The following is a 19,634-nucleotide window of genomic DNA, read 5'->3' as shown; positions in this document are numbered from 1 at the left end:
TCAGTGTACTATCCCCTAAAATTGCTTCCAAATCTCAACCCCCTTTTTCACTTAATAATTAATCTTTCGGTCCAATGTTTGGTTTAATGTTACATCTAGATTTAATCTCATGATAACTATTTTTTTCAGCATGCTCTCAGATTCCTCTATACAACTGCATGGAATATGCTACATATGCTAAGTGTGCTGTTCTGTACACTGAGAACTCCCATCAACCTACCCCTTCAACTGACTCTCTCTGATAACTGTACATTTAAGGACAGTCACACTAAGTTTGAACCATGACAACGTATTATTATTATGAAGCTAGAACACAAATACTTCAAAGTACACTGTTCTTCATCCATAACGCTATGTAGCGGGGCTGTTCTTTAATAATTGATAGTTTGGATGCACTTTCAGACACTACATTGTATATAAGTCAGGCACCATTGATGTGGCATATGTTGTTCACCTGTCACAATAAAGTGAATAAACAAGTAGACAGAAAGTTAAACTGAATTAAAGTATTTTAGCATACCTGCAGTTATAGGCAACCTTTCTTGTTTCACTACTTTTAGCTATTTCATTCATTACTTTTTAGCTACTCCCTTTTTTATAAAATTGTTTTGTTGATCCCTAATCCAACTTAAAATTCCTAATTTTTCCTTTTATTTAAACAAATAACAAACTGAAGTTTACAAAACATGCATACAATTGATTACTAAGTTTTCAACCATTAGCATATTTACCCTTATATAAATTTAGCACCTTTCCAAAGTTGGGTGCCGTAAGGTATTAGAAGTTTAGTCATAGGGAGGTCAAAATATTAGTCTGAGACACATGCAGTGTTTGGTTGACTGCATACAAGTCTTATGAACTTAAAAGTGGTATACCTTAATTATTGCGTGTTTTCCATAAATGCTCACATGGGAGTTCCTGTTTAGCTACTTCAGCTAAAATAGTTGCCCCAGCAATTTCAGCAATCATCATGCAATAAACAAATATCTTCAATTTATCAAAGCTAATGAAGTTCTTCAGTCTAAAAACCTTCCATAAACAAACCACATTGTTACTGCAGAATGTGAAGCAAGATGACTTATACAACAGGAAATCACATTAAAATGAATAATCCACATAAAATTATTATATTAACATTTCTATTGTGAAAGATGGCATCAAATAAACAACTACAAAATAATGTATATGTTATGTCTGTATATATATAGAGAGTACGTACATGTATGAAAATAAAGACCTTAATGATCATGGTCATGGTCATGATCATCATGATCATGATCCGATACAAAGGACACTCCAGCAAATAGTGCAAATCCCAGTAGAATGCCTATAATTAGCAGTAACCTATCCTTGTGATATCCGGGTTCAACATTGGAAAGCTCATACCCTATCACTTCAATAAAAGCAATGTAGAAGAACGTACCAGTAGCCAAGCTCAACAGGATGGCATTGAGCACAGTAACAGCTACACTTTCATTGTCACTTTCAGCTAAGGCTATGCCTACACCTCCACCAATGGGACTGGCCAAGGCAAAGACAATTGTTAACAGTAAGCTGCTCTTCAGAGCAACCTGTATTGTAACAAAGTTTATTCCCATAGAGAAGGCCAGTATGGTCTTGTGAATAATGATGGCTGCAAACACTTGGAGTGCCTATAAAAGAGAGAATACACAATTCATGAGTAATTTGGTTAAATAAAGCCTACATATACTGAGACACATGTTGTACAACTGAAGGAAGCCTGTGTGAGATGTATGGTACCGCTCAAATGTAACATCGTCTTGAGTGCAAGCTAAGTAAAGGGTGTGGCATCCATTTCACTCATGAGTATTCATCCCGTTTCATTTGGGATGAATACTCAGAAGCAAAATGGGTGCCACACCCTTTAATTAGCTTGTTTTTTAATTGCTCACACTCGCATGAGATGACATTACATTTGAGTGGTACCGTATATAAAAATTATGTCGTTGGACTATTTGGCATGTGAAACCTTGTTTTTTTACCTGGGACATATTTCACACAAAAGTTTAGGGATACAAATCAATCCTAAAATCCCCTTGACACATGCTTTCAAAACTTGTCGTAGTTTCTTCCTTTTATTTTCTTTTTGCATCATACAACCATTTTTGCATATTTTATTCAGTTTATTTTAAATTAAAGGCAATACATTGTGATCAGATCTGTGAAAACCCAGTGTATTTTTTGAATTCTTAATTACTATCTACGTTACTATATGCATAGCCAAATGTATGTATGTTCTGGCAAAGTTTCAGCCTCATATGTCAGTAAGTTTCCCTACAAAGTAGCAACAACAGAGAGATAGATTTGTACAACAAATACTGTATAGGGAAAATAAATACAGTTGCTTACAAAAATGGTTGGAACTTATGAAAACAATAATCCCATCCAAAAACAGCTTATAGCTGTAAAAAAAGTGCACGTCCAAGTAAAGCAGAGTTAACTGCGACAAAAGTAATGATATCATAATGCGGCCATGTGCGAGGTGTGCAAGTTGTAAAATTAATATTAGCTAATCAGATAATACAATATTATTGTTAAAGTGTTAATGAGAACTATGTGATACTACTAGTTTTTAAGTGTGTGAGCATCTTCATAAATGCCACACAAATTTAATTCTCAATAAAGCAATGTGTATAGATTCTCTGATAGCAATAAAATTAGTTTGAGTTCGTAGCATTGCTGTATACAGGAAAGGCAGCCAAACTCAAACTATTTATTGCTATCAGAGAATCTATACACATTGCTTTATTGAGAATTAAATTTGTGTGGCATTTATGAAGATGCTCACACACTTAAAAACTAGCAGCATCACATAGTTCTCATTAACACTTTAACAATAACATTGTATTATCTGATTAGCTAATATTAATTTTACAACTTGCACACCTCGCACATGGCCGCATTATGATATCATTACTTTTTGTCGCAGTTAACTCTGCTTTACTTGGACGTGCACTTTTTTTAGAGCTATAATCTGTTTTTGGATGGGATTTCAAAACTTTTTGTTAGAATAAGCAATGCACTGTTGATAACAGTAGGTGAGTTTCCATGGTTTGTGAGGGGGGGGGGGGGGTAACTGGGGTATTTTCCCCCTACCCCAGCCCGAAAGGGGCCCCTTGAATACCTGTTTAAAGAAAGATCGATATACTCTAATAGAGCAGTCAGGATCTAGACCCTTCCTTGCCCCTGGACCCCTCTTTAACTCTTTTCCCTGGGCCCCCTAATTTCTCTGGGCGGCCCTGTTAGTGGCATGCAACTGCAGTCAACTAACACCCATTTTAACTAGTAAACCCTTAATAACACTTTGCCTTTCATCTTGTACTGCATTAAAACGATCAAGATACTCTATTAGAGCAGTCACAAAACAGCTGTAACACAGCAATCAATATTTAGCATAGTTACAACTTCTGCTTAGCATTGATACTTACAGACTTTACAATATAAAAATATGGCACTTGTAGAAATGTGACTGTTCTATTAGAGTATCTCGATCTACTTCAAGCATTAACTAATTCAAGCGAAGAAGCTACGCCCCTGCCAAGAGATCTTGTGAAATGAAATGAGAATAGTAAAGAAAAGGTAAGTATGTACAGAGACAATAGAGGGGCGCGTAATTATGTCCTGTTGTAAATAAACGCCTTTAAAATTTATATTACTACTAAATAAGTGCACCAGAATAGGCTTGTGAGGCTGTTGTCTCATTACTTGTCTTTTCGTGTTGAAGGGATTTAGTCACAATTGGTGAGTTTAACTATACATGTATTTGTGTTGTAAAACTTAATTGTAAAAAGGCGATTAGCACATATCAGTATCATGATAAACATGTATTTGTCACAGTAGAGTCTCTCACGATTATTAGACATTGGACCAGGGTAAAAATTTTACTGCTATATTTAGAGGTTGTAGCATTTGTATATCTTAGTATCTTAATAAATAATCCTTCATGATCACTAATCACTAATAGTACAGTGAAAACTGGTCATTATTCAGGCCATAGGGACAAAATTTTCTGACCTAGCTTTTTAAAGAGGTGGCTGCATTTTGCGGCCTTAAAAAAGGTGAGAAGCATGCTGTTCTAACTGGCTATAGAGATGGATTTAGTGTGTGACAGCGTATGAGACAGTGAGTGCTGGCAGCAAGGGGGCAGCCAATCTGTTAGAGCACCAAAGGCACTGCTTCAGACTTAGGCAGTTGGCTGTCAGCCCAAAGTGTGAAAAGTTTCACCATTGGTCCTTATAAGCTCCTAATGAAGAAAGTGATGAAGTCATTATCCATAGGATATATTCTTCAGAGTATCCATTTCAGTTCTACAATATAGTAGCCAAGCATAAGATGAACATAACATGGCATTCCAGTGGTTTAGTGGTGACCACAACACTGCCTGAGTTAAACTGTGGTGAGATTTGAGACTACCGGAAGCCCTGGAATGCCTTCAACACATGAAATACCAAATATCTAATGCCTGGCTTTCATCCACAGTGGACCTGTCTTGGTGGCCACTTGTATAGAAGGGAAACAGCTGCCACACAGTCTTGCAAGCGAACAGCTAGTTTCTACACCCCTTAATTATCAATTTGTAAAATCTTCAGCAAAATTGTGTGTGCGAGCAAGTGCGATGTTGTGCATTGGCAGTGCCGTGTATATGGTTGCTGCCTAGCAGTGACACATCACGAGTATTGAAGTCACAATGCGTTACTGTATCATCCATCTAAATACAATCTCTGAATGTGTCATTTTGTGTAGAGAGCAATCTTCCACAAGAAGTGACCTGCAGGTTCCAGTGTATATTGTTAACCATTAATATTGTTCACCATTGTGAACTGTATGTACAGTGAAACCTCACTTAGCGGCCACCTCTTTAATAAGACCACCTCATTATATTGGCCACCTCTAGTAGACCCCAAATATAGCTAAGCAGTACTTTATGACCTCATTAATAAGGCCACCTTGTTATTCAGGCCAAATTTTTTGGTTCCACAGCTGGCCATATTAATGAGGTTTCATTGTACTTATGTGAACTTTTATTTTTCGTAACTTTTCTTCAGGTTTATTGATGGGCACTATGAAGCATTGTTGACTGATCCGTACATAATGTGGTGACTTGAAATGCTAAAACAGTACATAGCATGTCTTGTATGTACATGTAATGTGTTGTAATGTGTCCACACATCCACACATCTTAGAAATAAATATAATTGTATTCTCTATACTCAGTTCCATTGTGCCACTGGGTCATAAGTGGGTTGAGTATGGATCATCCAGGACATTTGAGTCACATTTTGTCCTGGCCAAGTGGATCTCATCCACTGACAGAATATACAGATCAGATCACGTGTATAAATTACATTGGAACTTCCACCTTCACTCAATAAGCAGGTAACAGTGTATAAATTCTCAATTGGAATTGGCTTTTCAAGAGAGGTTGTCTTTCTATACTGGTGGCCATTAAGACAGGTTGTACTGATAGAGTGTACATACTAGAGATGCACCAATAGTTTGATAGTGATGCAATGGAGACTATGTATTGTTGCATTTAAATACTATACTACTATATTGCAACTCTAGCACGTATTTATAACAGGAATGTTTGTTAACTGTTTAGACATACTGGAGCCACACCCACTCATCTGGATTCTACAAATGGAGTCATACCAACTTGTCATCGTACTTACTTGTTACTCCCATTGTGCTTGGATGAATATACATGCCGTCATGTGAGACTTGCTATCATGGCGGGCCACTGGAAAACATTTTCATAGCAGTTATATTACAGTCATTATTGTACAATTCTTACATTATTGTTGTGAAAAGTGTTTGGTATTCATGTGTCCACTGATTACATGTGTAAGTTTTGTGTGGGGGTGCTATAAAATGCACTAATGCATGGTGACAATTGGCTAGCTACATGTGCTAATTACTCGCAGCTTGTGTCAACAACTGGTAACCGCAGTTGTACTCTGTGTCATTCTTTAAGCCACGCCCTTAGAGGACAAAATACATCACAGTGGGGGCGACTAAATTAAAATTTCAAAACGAACGATGGTATGTAGCACCATAGATTATATCTGTAGACTACGTATAATCTATGGCAGCACATTTCTTTGTGGCTATATGCACTGATTAACTACATAGAGCGCCAGTTCATCAATACCCAGTGACCGCAGTTGTGCACTACGTCATTCTTTAAATTCCGAGTAAAATTCTTAGAGAGAGCAGATTACGTGGGGGCAACTAAATTCAAATTTCAAACTAGCCATTCTCGAAAACATATGTTTCAATCTGAACGAAACTTTTAGAACAGTTTAAAGACACATTGCCCTACGTGCCAAGTGAGTATTGCGGAAAACAACTATGTGGGTTTTGTATTTGGCCTCTAGGTCGACTGAGGACGATTGAAACTTCGTTTGGTGCTGAAATTACGACTGTAGGATAATCATGTATGGTGAAATCGATGATGTGAATCTTGAGGCGATTGAGTGAATACTGAAGCGATAGCACGGCAATCAATGTTTGGAATGCACAAAGGAACGCAAGACATACACCTGCGGTTGCGTCTAACCGCATGCAATAAAAATAATAATAATTAAACTTCCCCTTTGATGTCAGCAATCTCGATCACGAAACAATCAGCATGGATTTGCTACACTGCTTGTGTGGTAGTTACTAGTGACACAATGAGTTCAACTCTAGAGTTTCAGAGGGATAGCGTAAGTGGCGGGTGAGTTACAGGAAAGCCGAATTTGACAATGTTCGTTGAATTTGACAATGTTTGTTTCTGTAAAATCCTCACGTGTAGTGGTCGTGTCATTTATTGTCTGCGGCGCGCATTTCTGCTTTACTGGCCGCGCAACTCACTACCATGAGTCATGATATACAGAGTTGCAACATGTACCACAGTGTTTGCCATATGACTAGGGGAGTCCATTAATGAGTAAGTTTTTCTTTGTATCACCTTTCTTTACTACATACAGAGTGAAGAATGATCGATCACATACATTCACTTCAATGGGATGTAAACAAACACCCATAACTCACGTGTCCATCAGTTTACTGCAACAAAACAAGATTTTCGAACTCCTCTTGAGTAAGCGAATAAGCAAGTTTTTGCCATTAGACCCTTAGAAAAAAGCATTTAAAATTTACTTGAAGTATTTTACCCACCGTACTCAATGGACGAGAGTCCAACACCAACTGGAATCCAACACAAATCACTTGGATTCCCAAAATGGAATCTAGATGAATGTTCTTAAGACCGATTATTTCAGTGTATTTCTTGTAAATTATGCTGTACATGATCTCGTGTGCTGTGTTAATCAATTTAGTCCCATGAGCACTGTGCACATGTCTCGGCACATTTGTAAAAGCCTCACTAGTGATCCATATTTGTCTGGAAGCCAGCTGAGTGCATAAAAAGTGTTAATAATGTGTAGCCAACCATGAATTTTGAAATCTGGAATCTTAACTTGGATTCTGGAATCTTTGAAGAAAATTGGTGAGATTCGAAATCTTACATGCAATTTTTAGGTGTGTCAGACCCTTGTCAATGGGTTAGACTGTAAATTTAGGCTTGCACCATTATGCTGGGTTTTCAAAGATCCAGTCACTAATTATACAACCAAATACTAAAGATAATGTGGACAAAATTGCATCATAAATAAATAATTAATTAATTAATTAATTAACAAATGTACGCAAAAAATGCAAGGCCTACAGATATGCACTAACTGGGGATAGAATCACCATTGAATGAAGGCACAAATGTATAATACTTACCCATTTTCGTGCTGGTAACTGAAAAGCCATGCCATTCCATTCAATGCACACCACAAAACTAATAAAGGCAGCCATGCCTGATGCCAATACAAATGAAGTTTACCATGCCAGCTGCACAAGACCAGGAACAAGATTAATGGCTATATGTTTGTTTGTATTTTACTTGTATTGCCTTATATTTCATTTCACCTGGCTTGCCAGGCTGGGCTGTCTGTTTGTAAACAGTGTGGTATGTTTTAATGTTTGCTTGTATTGTACATTTTTGCCTTCACCTAGCTTGCTAGACTCTGGGTGGCTTGGCTGTCATCCTTTATCTGGCTCAACTGGCTTGCATATTCTAACAGTACAGTAGTGTGTGCCACAGTGTGTACACATCACTGTGCCATTGCCACACCACTGATGAACCACATTTAGCTACTGGTGACCTCCAGTTGATACTTTGCTATATATTGGCTACATAGCTAAATAACATCTATCTTTGGTGTTGCCAATAAGGTATTGCTGCATACAATACTACAATAGTGTATAGCTCTCTCCTGTATGTTTTGTATGCATATTATACTGTGTACACATCACTGTGCCATTGCCACGCCAATATTGTGCTGGCACTTAGCTACTAGTAGCCTCTAGTTTCAATACCACTAATGTGTTATACGTATCTGTCACTATTGTGTCATATTGGGATGTAATGTTGCACACGTGCCATTATTGCACATGGTGTCAGAAGTGGGATGACTAATTGTGAACGTTCTATAGAGACAGCTACAATGAACTCTCCAAACCCTTTTGTTTTAAGAAGACGGACGAGTGGCCGAAGTAGAAATGCTGCTTTGAACAATACTGCATGTTATCCAGGTTGGCAGGCAGAGATGAAGAATGGCAATTGAGTACCCTTCTGCATGTATATTGCCTGGGAGAAGATGCAGAAGACATTTTAGATACAAAAAGAATCACCGCTGAAGACAAGAAGAAATGTGACACAGTTGTTGAAGCCTTCGATAATTATTTTAAGGTGTGCAAAATATTATCTTTGAGAGAGCCCATTTTAATAAGAGGAACCAATGGTCCGATGAATCACTCAAACAGTTCATCACTGAAATACACAAGATGACTGAAAACTGTGAATTCGGCAGGAAGAAAGACGAACTCATCCATAATAAACTTGTAGTCAGAATACGTGATGATAGCTTTGCAGATGGAAGCAGAACTCATGCTAAACAAAGCCAAACAATTTATCTGACAATGGGAAGCTGTCAGAGAGCAGCAGGCAGCACTGAAAGTCCCATTGAAGGCACCAATGCAGGAAGAAACATTAGATTCAGCAGCTAGCAGAGCACCTAGAAGAAAACTACCACTACCCCCACAAGCAATGAGACAAGCTACTAGTCGCACTTGTTGGAGATGTGGAAAGGGTTCCACCCCAGCCAGTCTTGTCCAGCTCAAGAAGTGATATGATTCCATTGCAACAGAAAATGTGAATCCAGATGGAACCTAAGTGAACTGACAACATGCCCTGAAGATGATCTATACCCAGGAACAAATGATGGGTACCTTGACACTGTCGACAGTGCCTGAAAAGGGATTTGGATTATAGCTATTGAACCACCCTGTCTCGGTCTAGGTAGATACTGGAGTAGAGGCCATGGCACTATCAGAGACAACATGGAATTCCTTAATATCCCAGTGAAACTGGAGAAAGCAGAGATATCACTCTTTGGCCTGAACCAAAGATGACTGAATCTTATAGGACAAACGTCCCTCAACCTTGCATATCAAGGGAGATCCTGCAACCAGAACATCTATGTTATCAAATATTTGAAGAACAATCTCCCAGCCTATCTCTCAGAAGTTAGAAATGTTGTCACACATATGTTCAATAGAAAAAAGTATCATTTCACAATATCCTGCTTTGTTCACAGGACTCTCAAGAGTATACAATTAAACTTAAGCCCAATAGCCAACCATTTCCTCTTAGCTCTCCACACAATATTCCACTTTTGTTAAGGTCTAAAGTGCAAGGTTAGTTATAGCGTATGCAAAGCCTGGGGGTAATATTACCAGTACAAGAGCCCACACCTTGGTGTGCCAGCAGCATGTAGTACTCTCGCAGAAGTCAGTATTCCACTAGTCTCCACCCATATGGGCTGATCTTCTGGCAATGGAGGTAGTTTTCTCACCCTGTGACATTTGTCATAGTACTCCTATCACACTATCGCCAACTGCTCTATTAGAGTATCTCGATCTCGTGACTCATATGCATACTTGGCATGGTATTCTATTTTATTTGACTATTAATATTTTTGTAGTACGTAGCTACTCTAATGGAGCACCATTTTTTCTGATCAGTTCTAATACAATGCACATAGAATGTTCGAGAACAATCTAGAATTTCCATTGAGATCTATTCTGGTGTAGTAAACTCAAAGAGTAAACTACAACTTTCATTTATTAGGTAGAAATTCAACGAGTTAAGCAACTGACAGCAGCAGCAGCAACAGTGTGGTAAAAGGTTTAAACATAGGTGTGAAGGTCCCTGGTTTGAACCCTGGACAATTTTTATGCACATTAAAAACTTCTCAGTGACTGCTCTATTAGAGTATTTTGATCACAATAGTTTTCCATGTTTGCTTTTTGCTTTTTATCTCCCAAGAGTTAATAATAGCAAGAGTTCATAATATAGAGAGGAAGGGAGAGTATCCAACACTGCATTACCTGGTCAAAACACACTGCGTTCAAAGATTGCGCAATGACTATCAGCACTAAAACTTATTAAATCACTACTGAAAGGGTGTTAATTCTATTAAAGCAAAGCACTAAGAATGTATCCCTTGATAAATCAACACCTATCAACGCTCTTCAGTAGGTGAAGCCAGGTGACGAATTTGTATGGAATTATACTGAAGTATACTGAAATATTCAGGATATGATGCAATCTTTGAACGCAGTGTGTTTTTACCAGGTAATACAGTGTTGGACACTCTCCCTCCCTCTTTATATTATGAACTCTTGATAATAGTGGAGAGGAGAGTGTCTAACACAAAACAGAGCCTCTACAAATGATTCAGTGTGATTCAAAGGGATTCTCTCAGACTTAACAAGTGCACACTGCCAGAAAAAGGAAATGTGATGATTGTACATGGGAAGAACAAAGAAATGTGATGATTAAAGCAATCTTCACATATAGAATATACTACAAATCACAGAATTTTACAGAAGAATCCCTTTGAATCATGCTGAATCATTTGTAGAGGCTCTGTATTGTATTAGACACTCTCCTCTCAATTGTTAACTCTTGGTAATACTCTTCGTACTTTAAAATCACAAAAGGTCTGTGCTATGATTTTCAGCCTATCTGCACACCAAAATTTAACTTTTTCTGTCAGTAGTTTATCCTGCAAGCATGACAAAAATTGCACTTGAAAATTGCTCGCAATTTTGCACCACTTCTACCAGTTTATACACATATTGGAAGATATATGTGCTATATGGTCTTTGTACCTTCCAAATTTGAAGTAAATCAACTGAAGCACAGGAAAGTTATATCGATTTTTTCTACGCGGTGCGAAAAGAAGAATATTACAAGAAGAAAAACAATAATACAAAGACCATACGTATATAAGACAAACTTTGAATGTGAATACAGTATCTCCGTGATGGCTGGGGAGATTCAGTTCAAATTTGGAATGGAACGTGCCCCAAGTTTCTACAGCAAAAATGGTTAATGTCTGTCAAGACACTACTGAGCTTTGCATGGATGTGTGAATACAGTGTTTTCACGGTTTCTGTAAAATATACACTTGCATCTGTCGCACTGGCTGTACTTGGCCCTTTACTGACAACAAAGGAGTTATAATGTGAAATATTATCAAGATACTCTGGAACAACCAATCAGGATGAAAAAAATCAACATGGATTTGAACCATTGATCACCACACCTGACACCCAGGATTGATCATAACTGCTTAGCTACTGCTGCCAGATAACAGTATAAATGAAAGTTTTAGTGTAGGTTAGAACCTAGCATAAGGATCTTCATTGATTGTTTTTAAAACATGAAGACCTGAGGGCGTGGCCTCTAACCAACTTAGAAAATGGTTTTATATATAAGTGGAGTCATTGTGGGAATGAAGTAGATGTCATTTTTAAAATTGTCACGTGATCTTAACATGATCATGAGTGCAGGAGACTGAACATGTGTAGACAAAACCCCCACCTATCACTACTCCCTGAAGACGGATGCTATAGTCAAGATAATTGTGTTGACAAGAGTTGCTGCCATTGTACATGCCATGGCATCACAGCAGTATGAAAGATAAGGTGCAGTAATGTAACAGTTGGCTTGAGTGATTATGATGACAATGAGTTGTCACAAGTTGTTGTATTTATGGAGCAACAGCAGTATAAAGACCAGGCTACAGACTACACCTACATTACAAGTAACGCGAAATAACCATGCTTATCCATCTAGGTCTTTGGTAAAGTCCATCTACAGTTTAATTATGACTGAATTTGACAAAACAAGGCTTCGACGCACAAAGTTTCATTAGGTGATATGGCGATTTTAAGGAATCATTGTGTAATAACTTCCCAGTGCCTACAGCTGTGCAAACAAAATTTGTACCAATTATACATCTATTTACTAGCTATCACTGAGTGGGTGTATACATCTCTGATACCCAAAATTTGCCCTGTTTTGGGCAGCTTTTTCGAGCGGGTAATAATATCACTGGTGGTAGTAATAGGGTGGTGGGTGGGCTTAATATAGGGGTATAAAATGAAGTAAGAAGACAATTGGAATCCAGAGGCCAAGTTTGGGCTCTCCATGGCCCTCCATGGCCCTCAAATCACTCCAAATTGAATGAGAACACTATTGGCGAGCTCTCTGTGAAGTCCCAGCTCACTACACACCATTATCACAAAGCCAAGGCCATTTAATGGCGCCAATCTCCTACTCGTGGCTTTGACAGGGTCGGAAGAAAGCTGCTACAGAAACCAGACTTACCAGTCCTGAAGGAAGTACGGTGTGGAATATGATAGTGTATTAGACCAGCAATCCATTTCTGGTAAAAACGTAAGTTTGATTTTGTGTGTGTGGAAGCCTTGTTATATGAAATCCGGTCACAATTGAAGATTAAACATACTTAAAACATTCTAAAAACAGGTGGGCACTAAATAGAATTTTCCATGATATTACTGGATTTCTCTATTTATCCTGACAAAATGCAGCTACAACATTAAACAGTACCTTCCATAATCGAATTGCTTTAGGCATGCTTATAAAGGGAGTGGAGTGGTTAACCTGATGTTGGCTTGGGTGATTTCACCCATAGCAGGCATTAGCCTGTAATACACTTGGGAAAGCATAGCAAATTAATGATCAAAAGTGAAATTTGCAATCCCTGAGGTCTTTTCTGCTAGCCGGTTTTAAACCATTTTAAGAACCAGATAGCAGGATTTTAAAGATCTTATTATCTCCCAAAGATCAAAGCATTTTATGCATACCATTTTCTAAGTTAAATTACACGGCCACATAAACTTATCAGTTTCTCATCGGCCACCGACACTCAACCTAGTCATCCAAGCATGTGGATTTCTAATTTTGTATTTCATATTTTGTTAACTGAATGGCCGAGTTAGATAGGTCACATAAATCAAGATTGAAATTTATTATGATTATGATTAAAGAACCTGATAAAGGCAGAGCCTGTATACCAGAAGGCCTTATAAAGGCCTAAGATGCTTATATTAACTGCACTAAGTATGTTTGAAAAGTAGGAATTTTAGTAGTCTGCTCTACTAACTTTTAAAGGTGTTAATGGCTGCAATCAGCACACTTAAATCATCGGTGCGAAGGAAATGGCAATGCTTGTGGAGATGAAAAAGGCCTAAATGGTTTCAACATTCTATATAGTAATAATTCATTTAGACATAGAAATAAAAAAAATAAAAAAATAAAAAAACACTTAATATATCAGAGTGACTGTTGTAATCAAAATCATCACTTTGGGTCTTTTAAAAGCTGGCTGTTTTGGTTTAGGTACAGTATAAATTAAACATGGACTGATACCGATATCAGTATTGGTATTGATGCTGTTGTGACCCATACGCATATTTGTCCTATACGCGTATGGGATATCCCATATGAGTATACCTATACGGGCTTCCTATATGCGTATGGGGTATCCCGTACGCGAATGGGATACCCATACGAGTACAGGGCGCCCATACGCGTATGGGTCATTAGTTTAAATCGATCTATTAGCTAAATCTAGTACAAGGAGATAATAAAAATTCATTTTAAACTTTCTGGTTGACCAACTAGCTAGTCTAGGCAAGCTAGCTAGCGGCTACTCAAGTCCTGACAGTTTCATGCAGTGGCAAATCTTTAAATCTTTACTTTTGATTTTATAGCAAGTGATCGAGATACTCTAATAAAACAGTCACTCTAATAGAGCAGTCATGCTACAATTTAGTACAACTCTTGCCCTACACTTAGTTTATTTCACAGTTATTAAAACTTCACAGCATAAAAGTTGGAAGTCTACGACGGTCCTGTAGCCTGAAAACAATTTGAAATACATGCAGCTTTGCATACAGCGTAGGCATGAGTGAATTACAAGTAAATTGTGTTGAGTCACTGATCAGAGCTAATTGTGTTAAAAGTGTGGAAATTAGTTAAAACTGGAATGGCTGAACATCAATAACAAGGACAGATGGTATGAAAATTGCTGAGTATAAATGATTATTAAGAATTCTTCCTGGAGATAGTTTATAAATGTTGCTTAAGTTGACGCACTAAAGAGATATGCATGTCGATTACAGGTAGATGGTCCCACAGTCTGACAATTCTGTTGAAATATAAGTGCTGATGTATGGAAGAAGGTGATTTGGAATGAACTGCGGTAACTTGCAAGAGTTTCCAGATCTTGTATAGCTTATACAGCTATTTTCATTAGCTTACTGCTAATTTTATGCTGATGAATGTTAATGATCAGATAGCTGCTTAGGGCACTTTACTGAAACATTAGTCATTGAGTTCATAGTGTGTAGTAGTATGTGTACATCAGTAGTAGCAATTGTAGCTGCTCAAGTTGAGTTTTTAAATTCATAGTTAAATGATTTAATATGGATTTCATTGCCCTGCATTGAATGTAATATGAATTTCATAGCCCCGTATTAATGCATTCCAATGTGAGTATATATGTCCTTGTTTAACTGTGGACTCCATAGCTGAGAACAATACAGTAACTGATTGAGATCTGACTAAGAAAACATAATTGTTTTTCACTAGGATAGTGTTTGTCCCTAAAAGTACGATGGAGAAGTCCTAGGGTTTGTTAGGCTTTTCCTGCAATGATTTTATAGCTATAGTGCTCTGACCATTGTGGGTTGTCAGTAAAAGTAATACTGAGGTCTTCTTTGTGCAATGTTTCAGGGGCGTAGGGAGGGGGGGTTCCAGGGGGTTCAGGAACCCCCCCCTGTAAAATTTATAGACTTCTGCAAGCAGGATCCTAACACACCATTTAGTGTGGCAGGACAAAATGAGTGAGCAATATATTGTAATGGCACAGCACAACAATTGATAAAACTTACATTCATCTCTCAGGGAAGGATTTACAGAGGTAACATGAGCCCTCTTCAAAATTTGTTAAAAAGATCGATATACTGTAATAGAGCAGTTAGGTATATACTCTAATAGAGCAGTCAGGTATATTCTAATACAGTGGAACTTGTCTATAATGGTCACCTTGGGACCATATATCTGGCCTTTATATACAGGTGGCTGTTATAGAGAAAACCTGTATAAGGTGGTCGGCAGCATTTGAGTGGCTATGGCCATTATAAATGAGTGATTATTATTAAGAGGCTCGCGCCAACTGCAATGCAGTAATATTTTTAGTACAGAAAGGACAAAGTGAGCTTGTTATGAATGTTGGTTATAGTTATTGAATACGTTTAAGCAATGAAGCCTGATAGATTATATAGTATTCATTGAAAGGCAGGAAGTGTGATAATTGTGCATTAATTGAAGCGGTGCCGTGGTGCCAGACAGTTGGCTTAACATAAAAGGTAGCGACCGCTATATGAAGGAGAAAGTTATGTATACAGTGATTCATAGGCGAATTCTTGGTTGGCCGGTATACGCGTTAGACAGGTGCCGCTTAATGCAGACAACAATGCATACATTTGTATGGGAAAATATTTGGGACCTCCTGTCCATGGCCGTTATGCAAAGGTGACCGCTTAATCCAGGTGACCGTAACACAGGTTCCACTGTAGAACATACATGTAAATATCCATGTCCATATGAAGTTTTTCAGACATTCCAACATTAAATGCAAAACTTAGCATGACCTTATACTGCTATAGCTTTGGGGTGCAGTGTTTAAAGATATAGAGCTCCAGTAATTTATCACTTGTGTTATGCAAAATGAATTCATGCTATGCATATTTGCATAGTTATATTGTTTTGATTGTCATTTTTATCAGTGGATTCATGGCTCCTATACCACAGTGAGATATAACCATCAATTACAGATTACTATATGTGTCTCTATATGTTATGCTGTCTGTTTCCACCAGGTGACTTTATGTAGTACTACCTTCATCCCAGGGGCACTTAATGCATCATAATTAATGTACTTTTTGCATAAAATATAGCAATTTGCTGAGTTTTGATTTATTAAAATATTGAAAGTCTCTCAGTGGCTGGGGGCTGTGCCCCCAGACCCCTGCTTCTAGTAACTCAATGCTGGTGCTGGAACCCCTCTTCAAAAAATCCAGGTTACGCCCCTGTGTTTTGTTTAGAGAATTGAAGTTCTTGGCCAGAATTGTACATGAATAGCTAAATTCAGCTTCGTTGAAAAGAATATTAGTGTTGCAGCTCCACAGAGAGATGATCTTAAGTCCTTGGTTTATATGAATTGATAATAGATCTGCAGTCATTTAGCATCATCAGCAAACAGAAAAGGAATTGAAGAGCGAATACTCTCAGGAAGATCATTGATTATAATGGTAGCCCACGGACACTACCTTGTGGTACTCCTGTGAGAACATTGCATATAGCATTTTGACACATTGAGATTCATTTGGTACTTTAAGTAAGATTTGAGCCATTTCCACTAATTATTAGTTCAGTAGTTAAGGTAGCCTAAAATCTAGTAGAATCTCAAAACTTTCTAGAATATCAAAATTTTATAGCTAGCTGGGTTTCCTCAGAATTTTTGTTATATTTATTTCCATTATTATTTCAGAAACCCCAAAAATCCTAGATCCGCCACTGAGTTTGCAACATCTATAGTTTTAAGGCATCTAGATTTTTTATGCAGCAATTAATAGACTCTATTTCAGTTTCTGGAAATCTCAGAATCGCCCCTGACTGGCCTGGGCAGAGACAGTCAGTAGCTAATACTGCCATCTTTCAATCATATGCGGCTGGGGCGAGCTGGGGATGGCAGTCCATCAAGCCCAGGTAGCTTATATAGAGGGGAGAACTGTCCCATATGCGTATCGGCTGCCCATACGCATATGGGCGTCCCATATGCGTATGGGGCAAGAGATCTGCCCCATATGCGTACGGGGAAAAATACGCATACGGTTCATAACAATGCCAATACTAGTGGTATTGGTATCAGATTGACATCGGTAATACAAAGGTACAGTAGACACTTACCACTTTTATTAAACCATCTCTAGCTAAGTTTCCGGTAGCAAATAACTTAGTTGGGCAAAGTTGTGAAAACAAAGCCTTTGTTACTCTCTTCCAAGTATTGCTACATTTGCAACATATGTATTCTAATATATTAGAGCACATGAATCCTTTTCCTCAAAGAAATTTACCTCGCTTGCTTTTTCATGAAAAAAGGTATGGTTGCAAGCTGTAACAAGCATTGTAGAATTATCGGCCGCCCACGCAATTAATTACCTAATCAATAAGCTTACCAGAAAACTACCTTTTAGTAATCCACAATGATGTTTATCCTGTTTAGCAGTAAATATTTTGAACTTGATTGAACTGAGATCATCACTTCTCAATCAAACTGCACAATTACTGTGATACTTTAATAGCTAGCTATGTATCACAACAGTGAAATTTCTATAATAAACTTGTCTAGGCTTCAATGCTTAGTATCGGTATCGTAATCGCTATCGGCAGATAATTTCAGTACAAACACTTGTATTGAAATTATCGGTAAAAAGTGGTATCGGTCCACCTCTATTATAAATATTATAACACAATAAATCTGTACCTGACCAGTCTCTTCCTCTAATCCCAAAGCCAGTCCTTCAAATACAGAGTGCACTGAGAGAGCAAGTGCAACAGTAAAAGCATGAAGGCTGCTTCTCTTTGTCACAGTCTTCACATCACCACTTTCAATCAACTGGGGAGTTGCCTCACTGTGTAGAGTTGCTTCACTAGTGTTCTTCACATTGTCATTCTTCAACAAGTGAGTTGCCTCTGTAAACTCAGTTGTGCTGACAGTTTTATCATCAAGTGCTGACAGTGTTAAAAGGTCATGTTGAGTTAGATCTAAAAAAAAAACAGCTACATACATCAAGACACATGATAGTGTGTTGGGTGGCCAAGAAAAGCCTATGTATCTGGTGACAAAACCAAGAAAACACGATTTCCACACATTCATATCTCACTAACGGCTATACAGAAGTAACCAATTTTTTCTGTGAAACATCCCTTGGGATGGCAAATCTTTCATTCCAAATTTGAGCTAAATAGGTCAAGCTGTCTTTGAGATATGCGCCTTCAAAGTTTGTCTTTTGTAATTCGTATTTTTCTTCTTCCACTACTTTTTTTGCAACACTTACAAAAATTTCCATAACTCATGCAAGCCTTATTGGATTCATATCAAATTTGGAGGGTATAAAGAGTATATTACAGTCCAAGTTTGTTTGTACAGATTAGTAGAAGTAGGGCAAAGTTATAATCGATTTTCCAAAATTACATGTGCGATTTTTTTCAGGGTAAACTACTGATCACAGAAAAAAGTTAGAAATTAGTAAGTAGATAGGCTGACCATTTTAGCACAAACTTTTTTGAAAGTAATGAAAGTATTAACTAAGCAACCATATACACGGCACTGCCACATCGCACTTGCTCGCACACACAATTTTGCTAAAGATTTTACAAATTGATAATTAAGGGGTGTGGCAACTAGCTGTTTCATTCGCAAGACTGTGTGGCAGCTGTTTCCCTTCTGTACAAGTGGCCACCAAGACAGGTCCACTGTGGATGAAAGCCAGGCATTAGATATTTGGTATTTCATGTGTTGAAGACATTCCAGGGCTTCTGGTAGTCTCAAATCTCACCACAGTTTAACTCAGGCAGTGTTGTGGTCACCACTAAACTACTGGAATGCTGTGTTATGTTCTTGGCTACTATATTGTAGAACTGAAATGGATACTCTGAAAAATATATCCTATGGATAATGACTTCATCACTTTCTTCATCAGGAGCTTATAAGGACCAATAGTGAAACTTTTTACACTTGGGGCTGACAGTCAACTGCCTATGTCTGAAGCAGTGCTCTTGGTGCTCTAACAGATTGGCTGCCCTCTTGCTGCCAGCACTCACTGTCTCATACGCTGTCATACACTAAATCCATCTCTATAGCCAGTTAGAACAGCATGCTTCTTACCTTTTTTAAGGCCGCATAATGCAGCCACCTCTTTAAAAGGCAAGGTCAGAAAATTTTGTCCCTACGGCCTGAATAATGACCAGTTTTCACTGTACTATTAGTGATTAATGATCATGGGGGATTATTTATTAAGATATACAAACGCTACAACCTCTAAATATAGCAGTAAACTTTTTACCCTGGTCC

The 19,634-nt window shown here is 37.9% G+C and overlaps 1 protein-coding gene across 1 annotated transcript; it reads right to left on the bottom strand.

Annotated features, from left to right (window-relative positions):
* Positions 1-1,116: 1,116 nt before the first annotated feature.
* On the bottom strand, positions 1,117-18,776 carry LOC136253449 (zinc transporter ZIP1-like). Its single transcript, XM_066046134.1, has 2 exons — positions 18,045-18,776; positions 1,117-1,652 (listed from the first exon to the last, which is right to left on the bottom strand). Exons 1-2 carry the CDS (start codon positions 18,435-18,437, stop codon positions 1,239-1,241), a joined length of 807 nt encoding a protein of 268 aa, XP_065902206.1. The 5' UTR covers positions 18,438-18,776; the 3' UTR covers positions 1,117-1,238.
* Positions 18,777-19,634: the final 858 nt, after the last annotated feature.

This window comes from Dysidea avara, chromosome 4 (genome assembly GCF_963678975.1).
Source record: "Dysidea avara chromosome 4, odDysAvar1.4, whole genome shotgun sequence".
NCBI lineage: Eukaryota > Metazoa > Porifera > Demospongiae > Dictyoceratida > Dysideidae > Dysidea > Dysidea avara.
This window is presented reverse-complemented; position numbering and strand designations above follow the sequence as displayed.